The 9,975-nt window shown below is 59.0% G+C and overlaps 1 protein-coding gene across 1 annotated transcript in view; it reads left to right on the top strand.

Moving 5' to 3' along the window:
* Positions 1-461: 461 nt before the first annotated feature.
* Positions 462-9,975, top strand: part of CTSZ (cathepsin Z) — a 10,492-nt gene continuing 978 nt past the window's right edge. Inside the window, exons 1-5 of the mRNA XM_006896865.1 lie at positions 462-595; positions 974-1,137; positions 4,781-4,960; positions 6,980-7,130; positions 8,471-8,633. Of these exons, the coding sequence (XP_006896927.1) occupies positions 462-595; positions 974-1,137; positions 4,781-4,960; positions 6,980-7,130; positions 8,471-8,633 (792 nt within the window). The remainder of the gene's footprint in view (positions 596-973; positions 1,138-4,780; positions 4,961-6,979; positions 7,131-8,470; positions 8,634-9,975) is intronic.

The following is a 9,975-nucleotide window of genomic DNA, read 5'->3' as shown; positions in this document are numbered from 1 at the left end:
GGTGGGGTGCAGGATGGTCCCAAGAATCGGGTCTGGGCTGCCTTGGAGGCCCTGACCGTCCACCCCTCCAGCAGAGGACCCAGAAAGCAAGCACAGGCTGACAGGAAAGCCCTCAATCCCCCCACCAGGCGCATGGCCGGTAGAGTGCCCACTACTGGGGTCAGGCCTGGGGTCTGGCGCCCAGGCCTCCGTGTAAGGCGTGCTTTGGGGCGCGCAGGCCGTGTCCACCGTGCCCTGGGCGCCCAGAGGGGTGCAGGCGGGGCCGGGGTCACCCGGGCCAGGCCCGCCCCGCCCTGGGGGAGTGTCCCGGGCGCGGCCGCCGCCTTAAGGGCCTGCGGGCCAGGGCGGGCGCGGAGCCGGAGCGGAGCGCGCACGGAGCAGAGCCGGGCGCACCGGCGGATCGGCACCGGATCGGCCCCAGATCGGCATCGGACCGGCACCGGACAGGCACCCGGAGCGGCATGGCGTCGTGCGGGGCGCGGCCTCTGCTGCTGCTCGTGCTGCTGGCGGGCGCGGCGCGGGCCGGCCTCTACTTCCGCCCCGGCCAGAGCTGCTACCGCGCGCGGACCGGGGACTCGCTGGCGCAGGGCCGCAGGTGGGGCGCGGGCGGACGCCGTGACCTTGGGGTCGGACCCACCTCCTGGCCCGGCCAGACAGGGCCCGCGGTGCAGACAGCGTGGCCATCGCGCAGACCCGCGGGACCCCCACTGCCTGGCATCTGGGGTTTGGCTCCAGTCCCTCATTTTGGAGAGCTGGGGCCCAGCGCTCGCTGTTTGGGCATCCTGTCCCACACTTCCCAGCTTGGCTGATTTGCCGCGCGACCCCTCACAGGGCACCCTGCCCCTTCCCGGATTTAGTGCCCTCGTCTCCAGTGGGTGATGGGTGCCCTCTGCACTCGGCATATTTTGGGGCGCGGGGGGTCCAGGGGATCCCCAAGGCTCCAGCACTGATTCTGGTGGCGGTCTCTTCCCAGAACCTACCCCCGACCTCATGAGTACCTGTCCCCGTCTGACCTGCCCCAGGAATGGGACTGGCGGAACGTGAAGGGCGTCAACTATGCCAGCATCACCAGGAATCAGCACATCCCCCAGTACTGCGGCTCCTGCTGGGCCCACGGTACCACCAGTGCCATGGCAGGTATGACCAGGACCACTTCTGCACCAGGGCACGGGTCCAGTGAGACTGGTCCGGGTCAGCCCAGCCCCGCGTGCCTGGGCTGGCCCAGAGGGCTGACCTTTCTCCCTTGAGCACCAGGCTTTCCCACGGGTAGCAGGCCCACAGGGGTGGGAGTGTGGGTGTCCATGCGGCCTGGGAGCCGACTGGATCAGGACCAAAAGGAGCGAGAACCAGCCACTTTAGACTGAAGCAGAAATGCGTCATCACCCAGCCCCAGCTGCGTTTGAGGACAAGGAAGCGAAACTGCATACAGTTAATATTTGAGGGGGCGGTATGAGGGCCACATGGCCCAGGGCCCACCCAGGGATCAGCCTTTCTGATCAGAACCTTAGCTCTGGGGGTGCTAGCAGGACCTGTCAGTGGTTTGCTCGACCTGTGGCTCCAGAGAAGGATGAGGCAGTGTACTTCTACCCACCGAGATTCCCAGCTTTGGCAGTCCTCGGGCGGTTGTGCTCTGTCCTCTGGCTGCTGGTAATCACAATGGGTTTGAGAGCCAGTGGGGCTGGTTTGAGTTTCATCGGAAGCTCAGTGCCTGGCTGCAGGAGGCCAGGGAACCACCACAAGGATTCTGAGCATGGGGAAGCCCACCAGCCCAGAAGCAGGCAGTCCACCTCATGGGCCTTGGGAGAGGAACTGGGCCCATTGAGGAACTGAAAGGGCCTTGTGAGTGGGTTGAGGACAGGAACTGGACAGGCCCCCTGGGACCCTGCCCAGAACCTGAAGGAAGCCCTGAGGATGTCCGTGAGTGTTCTGACCGTGAGGGTTCTGACCGTGTGCTGGGGAATTGAAGACTCTGAGAGGAGTGGAGAGGCTGGGCAAGCCCCAGGGGCTCCGCTCCACCCAGTCTAGAGTCCTCTCAGGAGACACGCTTGGCTTGGTCTCTCTCTCCAGGGTTTCCTAACATCCCCCAGCAACTGGGTCCTGAGAAAGTAGAAGCTACCAGAAGGGGATTTCATGAGTGTCCATCCATCAGTCACGGAGCAGAGCTGATGGCCCTCGAAAAGGACATACTCCTGCACATAGCAGGACACTCCTGCTCTTCACCCAGAGCATGACGGGCCTCGTAGGCCATCAGAGCTGGCTAAGCTTGCCCATGGCCAAGTGAGGAGAGGCCCTGGCCCTCGGGCCCTGCTCCTGACGCACTTCTGGCCTCCCCTTTTCCTCCTGTCCATGTGGAGCTCATTCTGACGCACTGCAACTCCACCATCCCTGGCCTCGAATGCCGCCTACACCCTTGTTCCCACTGCCCCGTCTCCAGCCCTCGGTCTTGGTAGACCCAGATACCACACCCCTGGTTCCTGCCCAGTCCTCTCTGACCCTCGCACTACCCACTCAACAAAGCTCGCTTCTTCCGTCCTCAGAACACATCCAGGATTCGCGATGCTCATCTTCCTCTGGGAAACCTACAAACGCTTCCCTTCTGAGTGTCCTGCTCCCTTCTCTGAACCCTCCTATCTGCTTTGAGGTCACTTTGCTGTTCGATTCAGAGCCGTCCAATGGTTCTGAGCAAGCGTTCCCTCATTGTGCATCAAGCCCATGCGTGACCTCCAGGAGCTTGGGCTTTGGCTCCCTGTCGCTTATTGGTCTCCTCTTTGCCGCTCCCGGCTCTCTCAAAGGGCTGCGATGTGATGCTTCCTATGCCAGGTACAGTGTCTGGAATCTTCTCTCCTGCTCTCCCAGCTCCTGCCTTCACCTCTGTGAGAACCTCCTCTCCAATCTCTTTCTTTCTGTGCTTATATACTTCTGTTTCTCTTTCTGTTCTTATTTTCTCCATGCTTTTCACAGTTCTTTGAGTTTTTTCTCTTTTTTGGTAAATTGTTATTTAAGACAAAGTTTACAAAAACAAACTGATTTTTTATTCTACCACACATCCACATCTTGTAACCTTAATCACGGTACCCGCCACGTAACCACACCCTTCACATTGCTTCCCTGTGATTGTGGGCCATGGGTTCGTCCTACGCCGTCCTGCTGTGTGAGCTGTTACTTTACATGATGGGTTAGTCTAGGAGTGAGTGCCTCCCTGGGCTTTCTGTCACTTCATAGACCTATCGTTTGCCTGACCGGGGGGTGGGGGGGATGAGTTTGTCTCCAAGTTCAAAGACTGACTGAGGGCCCATCTCGAGAGCTCCCTCAGTCTCTGCTGGCCCAGCCAGCCTGACTTTGTGTATGTTTTGAGTTTTGGTCCACATTTCCCCCATCTATCCAGGACCACCTTCTAACTGTATCCCTTTTGGCCTGGTCAGCAGTGCTCACCAGACACCATCCTGTTCTGCTGGTCTCAGGGTCCTGGGAGTTGAGGTACTTGTAGCCCATTAGGTCTTGGGACTAATTTACTTTTCTTCCCTCTTTATTCCAAACGGGGAGAGACCCTGAGCTGATCCTTAGGTGGTTGTGATAAGCTTTTATGATGAGTCGCTACGCGACCACAGGTGGACCTCTTCTATTCATCTGTGTTGTCCTAACTCCCTTTCCCTCAATCTCTAGTGGTTTCCCATGGCTTCTGGACAGGTTTTCACAGGCTTGGTGGATTAAACCAGAAGTGTGTTCGGATGGACATCTGGCGGGGCTGAGCTTCCTCTGGAGGTCCTTGGGGGAGGACCCTTCTTGCAGCTTCTGGGGCTCTACGTGTTCCTTGGCTTGAGGCCACTCTGCTTCCCTGTCTGCCTCTGTCTCACTCCCTGGTCTCCTCTTCTCTGGCCTCTCATCTTACAAGAACATCAATCATTGCATTTGGGCTCCACCCAAACTTAAAGATGATCTCACCTCAGGAGCCTTGACCAATGGCCATATTTTCCCATGTAGCTTGACCATGGAAATGACACACCCACAGGGCAGAGCAACGGGGCTTTGAGTTTTGCAGAAATGTGTCAAGTGTGTGTTATTAATGTAAAACGTGGTACTTCTGCAAAGATCCTCTTTTCTCAGTAAGATCACTTTCCAGGTTGATGCTGATTTCTGAGGGACACGTCCCTCACTAGAAAGTGAGTGTTAGGGGGCAGATGCTGGGGGATAACCTTCAGGCAGGGGGAAAATGACGGGGCTTTTGGAGAAAGGGCTGAGGACTGTGAGTGTTGTTGGTAATAATGAGTTCTAGAAGGCACAGGGCTGGGGAGGAGGGGACTGTCAGAGAGACCATGGTGTGAGTCAGGGTGGGCTATGGACAGGAACCCCACGGAGGGGCTCTGGTGGCCCTAGAGAACAAGGCCTCATTGGAGCTGCCTTGGAGGGGGAACACAGATGGTGGAATGCCTTGAGATGGGGGTGGTTATGAAGTCACTGGCAGTGAGAGGGGACAGTGAGGTGTCCGGCAGGGCTGTGGCTCCACTTTGAAAGGACACATCTTGTCAGGTTGCTGCCCTGGGCAGGGCTGCCAGCCTTTGTAAGAGACTAGTCTCCTGTCCAGGTGGTCAGTACCCATGTCCTCTCCACCTGGGCCTCAGGGGCATTCGGGCAGGCTTGGGGACAGAATCTGCGTGGGAGGCCAGGCTGGACTGCTGTGCATGTGGCCTGGGTGATGGAGACAGAGGCGGGGAGAGAGGGTGGCTGGCCGAGGCGGTGGACTGGTTGAGGTGGGCCCGACCTGACTCCACTCTCCCTACAGACCGCATCAACATCAAGAGAAAGGGGGCTTGGCCGTCCACACTGCTGTCTGTGCAGAACGTCATTGACTGCGGCGAGGCGGGCTCCTGCGAGGGCGGCAATGACCTGGAGGTGTGGGCCTATGCCCACCAGCATGGCATTCCCGACGAGACCTGCAACAACTACCAGGCCAAGGACCAGGGTAGGCCTGGACAGTGGGGGGCAGTCCATGGGGCACAGGGTCCCTGTGGGCAGGCAGAGGTGGAGACCCGGCACTTGAGATTGGGCTCCAACTGTAGGCAGAGTGGTGCTACGGGGCTCTGAGGGATTGTAGGGTGCAGGGACCTGGCAGAGGGGGAGTTGGGTGGAAAGTAGGCACGAGCGATGTTGAACCAGGGGTTGGGAAGTCCAGGCCTCCAGGGACACCCAATGGGCCTCACCAAGTAGCTTGTAACTCTCCTCTGCCCCCAAGCTGGGATAGGGCAGATGGGGAAGGGCCGGCTTGTGACAGTGGTGTGAGGTCGGGGCCTCCCTGTCAGCTTGGAGAGCGGGAGGAGGCTAGGTGGGAAGCAGGAGCCCTGGGCACCCCACTCCCACCCAGCTCCCAGCCACAAGGGGGTTAGCCCCCAGCTCCCAGCATGCCCGTGGTGCCCCTCGCGGGGCCTCCAGGTCCTGCAGCAGGAATTTTCCCAAGATGGTTGGTGGGCTCTGCCCCCTCCCTGCCCAACCTGGGCCTGAGCAGGTCTGGTCCAGTCAAGGCTGGTTCTTCCATTTCCCCCATTAGTATGACAACGGTGGGACGTCTAGAAGCCTGAGGGCTAGGGGTGGCCTGTCCTGTCTGTGAACTGGCTGTGGCCATCCCCCCCAGGGCGTGTGTGTGCTGGGAAGTGGGCACTGGTGTCCCAGGGACAGTGCCATCTTCAGAGTGTACTCTCCTGAGGGAGAGGGGACAGGTCTGACTCGAGCAGAGCCAGGTGACAGCAGAGGCCCAAGGGGTGGAGGGAGGGCTGGGGGCTGGCCAGCGAGGCGGCTCTTGGAGGGGCCAGGCGCCCACTGCTGGGGTCCACTTTCTCTTGATTCTCAATAGCACCTCAACCCCACATAGAGAAATGGCTTCTCGAATGTATCACCGTTATCTGTTCAGTGAAGGCAATACAATCAGGTTGTTATGTGTTAATAATTTGATTACACTTAATTTTCACCCATCAAGAGGTGTGAAAAGGCCTTAAAGGACAAGGAAAAGGCTGACTTTCGAGGCTCTCTTGTTGCTGTGTTAGATGCCGATGTGCCAGTTTTCTCAGTGACCTCACACGCCCAGTCCCCACCCCACACAACAGGACGACACTCCGCCCGTCCAGACCCCACACGCCCGGTCCCGACCCTATGTGATGGGACCGTCCTGACCCCACACAACAGGACGACACTCCGCCCGTCCAGACCCCACACGCCCGGTCCCGACCCTATGTGATGGGACCGTCCTGACCCCACACAACAGGACGACACTCCCATCCAGACCCCACGCTCCTGGTCCTGACCCCTCGTGACAGGATGACATCTTGCCCAAACCTGCCTGTCTCGACCCCATGCAACAGGTGACACCCCACCAATCCCATCCCAACGTGTGATGGATCGACACCCTGCCCATCCCGACCCCACGTGCCTGGTTCTGACTCCACGCGCCCAGTCTTGACCCCACGCTACAGGGTGACCCCTGCCCAGCCCTTCCTGTTCCAACCCCATGTGATGACACTCGACCCCACGTGACAGGACGACACCCCACCCCATCCTGACCCCACGCGATAGGACGATATCCTGCCCAGCCTGCTCCATCCTCACAGTGGCTCGAGCCTGCCGTTTTGGCCCCTCCATCAGCCCCCCAGGTGGAGGGCCTTGCTCTTCACTGTCCACCCACAACCCCAGGCCTGGTGCCCTGCACCCAGTGCGCGGGCCAGTGTCCCCATCCTCGGAGTCTCCCCTCCTTGGAGAACTCTGGCTGCACTTTGTCCTGTCGTCTGGCCGTGCCCACCCCGTATGATGAACAGTCCTCTTCCCTGCCCGTGCCCGGCACCCGGCGAAGGGCATCCTGCCTGCCCAGCCGCTGGAAGGAGCTGTGGTCAGGCAGCCTCATCAGAGGGCATCTCGGTGCTGGCCTGAGTGGGAGGTGGCGGGAGTGGTGACCAGGGGACGCCCGGTTGACCTGGCTGCTGGCCCTCCCCTGCAGAGTGTGACAAGTTTAACCAGTGTGGCACCTGCACGGAATTCAAGGTGTGCCACGTCATCCAGAACTACACCCTCTGGAAGGTTGGCGATTATGGCCCGGTCTCCGGACGGGAGAAGATGATGGCGGAGATCTATGCCAACGGCCCCATCAGGTAGGAGCTGCCAGGGACAGCCGGGGTGCGGCCTCCCACAGGCTCACTGGACTGAGACGCTGGCTCTGAGTGGGAGCCTCTGCTTTCTAGAAACTCTGAACTCACTGCCCTCCAAGGATCAGTGGGGTGAAAAGCACATCGACGTGCGCTAAGAGCCCAGGGGTTCAAGGCCACCAGCTCCGCCTCAGGAGAAAGGTGGGCGTCTCCTCCAGTGACAACTTGGCCTTAGAAGTCCTGGGGAGGGCTGCTGGACTTGGAGTCCACGTGATGGCAATGGGCTTGGTTTCTACAAAGTCAGGAGCCCTGGTGGTGCAGTGGTTAAACACTTGGCTGCTAACTAAAAGAGCAGTGGCCTTGCAGGCGAGAAGCCCTGGCGGTCTTCCCCATGAAGATGAGCGCTTTGCCTGTGAGTCGACTCTGACTCAGCTCCCTCAGACAGTTAGAACTGCTCCATAGAGTTTCCCGGCTGGAGTCTTCTGGTAGCCTATTGGTAAGGAGCTGTGGTGCAACCTCAAAGGCCTGTAGTTCGAATCCACCAGCTGCTCCATGGGAGAGGGACGGGCAGTCTCCTGCCGCGTGATTTACTGCTTCTGAAAACCCGCTGGAGGGTCAGCTCTGGGTCGGCTCCCACTCAGCAGTGCACACAGCAGCGGTCCTTATGGCTAAGAGCCCTTGGTAGCATCGTGGCAGGCTGCTCAACAGAAGGTAGTGGTTCAGACGCACCAGCCCCTCCAGGGCAGGAAGGTGGGTGGTATCCTGTCAGAGAGCCCCCAGCCTCGGAAGCTGATGGACGGTCGCTGGGAGGTGGCATCAACTCATTGGCAGTGGGTTTGGTTCAGGTTTGGAATCTCTACGGGAAGAGGCTGCCTCTTGCTCCTGTGTGGTGGCCAGTGGGGTCATTGGACCAGTGGTCATTTCCGTTCACAAATATGTGTTAAACCACTAGGCCTCCCCCCGTAGGTTACATCCCTGTGGGGGCTCTTCTCTGTCACATGAGGTGGATGAGGTGGTCCCCAACACAGGTGTAAATATTTGACAGAGTCTAAAACCATTACTGTTCCAGTAGCTGAGATGCTGAGCTGGTAGGTTGATCCAGAACCAGCCCCGCAGTGGCCTGGGTTTGTAAATGATGATGGGGGGCGCCTGTAACTGGGTCTGTAAATGATGGGGGGCGCCTGTAACTGGGTCTGTAAATGATGGGGGGGCGCCTGTAACTGGGTCTGTAAATGATGGGGGGACCACCTGTAACTGGGTCTGTAAATGATGGGGGGCGCATGTAACTGGGTCTGTAAATGATGGGGGGACCACCTGTAACGGCACCTTGATCTGCTTGTCCCCAGCTGCGGGATCATGGCGACAGAGGGCATGGACAAGTACAGGGGCGGCATCTATGCGGAATACAGTGACGAGGCCTCCATAAACCACATCGTCTCGGTGGCTGGCTGGGGCGTCAGCGACGGCATCGAGTACTGGATTGTCCGCAACTCCTGGGGGGAGCCGTGGGTAAGACATTTGCCCACCTCGCGCGCACATCCAGGCGAGTTCTGGGCCACGCGGCCGAGGGTCCCGCGGAGGCCAGCGCTGGCACAGGGCGTCCTGCCCAAGCCCAGGATCTCGCCATGGTCGAGTTGCACTTTGGGTCGGGTGCGCCCGTGGGGTCGGTGCTGTGCGCTGTAGGATGGTGACCAGCAGGCCAGCTTCTGTTGCATCAGTGGTCCTCTCGCACCCAGCCTCGCACGCCGTGAGCACTAGCATTGGGTCCACACTTCACCAGGCCGCTGTCTCCACAGCATTCGCTGCCTCTGGGGGGGAATTCCTTTCTTCTTTTTCCTGTCGTGGTTTCAGGCTTTCTTACGTCACCTTCTGTCCTTCTCACAATACTCTGGAGCAGGGTGGCGCAGCCAGGGGAGGTAATTGGCTATTGGCGCAGTTTCTGAGGCCTGGCCTCAGTCTCAAGGGCTGTTGGGCAGGGCCTTGTGCTGTCTGAATGGGGAGTAACGCAGGCAGGCGAGGGTGGACGCTGGTCTGTGTCAGGGGACCGAGTGGGGCTTGAAAGGCAGCTCAGTCATCTGCTCTGAGACGATCTTCACCACGTTAATTAGCTTCTGGTTTACGATGCCACCCCCCGACCCCCCATATTAACTACTAGCCGAGCGAATGAGCTTTTAGAGCCAGGCTCAGGGGATAGGGTGAGGGGCAGCTGAGGAGATGGGCAGTTGGTGGGAGACATGGCAACTGCCCCTGCTGCCAGGGGTCCGGTGGCACTGTGGGTTAAGTGCTGGGCTGCTGACGGAAAGGCAGCAGCTGGAGTTAGGGGCTGCTCCTTGAGAGATGGTTCTCGTGAAGCCTCCTTCCCTCCTTGTTTGTTTTGGGGTTTTTTTTCAGTGAAGAGTTAAAGTTTACAGAACAAATTGGTTTTCAGTTCAACTATTTATGCACATGCATAAATATGCGTATTATTTACCCCACTTCCTCCGTGCGATTCTCGTTTGGATGTGTTCTTCTACCCACCGCCTTCCCTGCCTTCTTCCTGCCGGGAAGGTGCTGCCCTTCTGATCCGATGTGCTTGTTTTTTTTAAGGAGCAGGTGAGCTCCTGCTGTTACCGTTCACTTTGTAGGACCGGCCGGAGGTCTGGCCGAGAGCTGGGCCACACAGCTGAGTTTGGTTCTGGGTTGGAAAGGTGACTAACGGCCGTTATCTTGGGTGCTTCCGTCAAGATGACAGCCTTGGAAACCCCATGGGGCATTTATACTCTATCACACGTGGTTACTATGAGTCAGAGTGGAGGGCGGTGGGTTCTGTGAGGAGCAGGGCTGTGAGGAGGGGCGAGGTGACCAGATGACG

Source organism: Elephantulus edwardii, unplaced genomic scaffold (assembly GCF_000299155.1).
Source record: "Elephantulus edwardii isolate Elephantulus edwardi_28Jun2011 unplaced genomic scaffold, EleEdw1.0 scaffold00193, whole genome shotgun sequence".
NCBI lineage: Eukaryota > Metazoa > Chordata > Mammalia > Macroscelidea > Macroscelididae > Elephantulus > Elephantulus edwardii.
The sequence above is the reverse complement of the archived record's forward strand: the minus strand, read 5'-3'. Positions and strand labels throughout refer to the sequence as shown.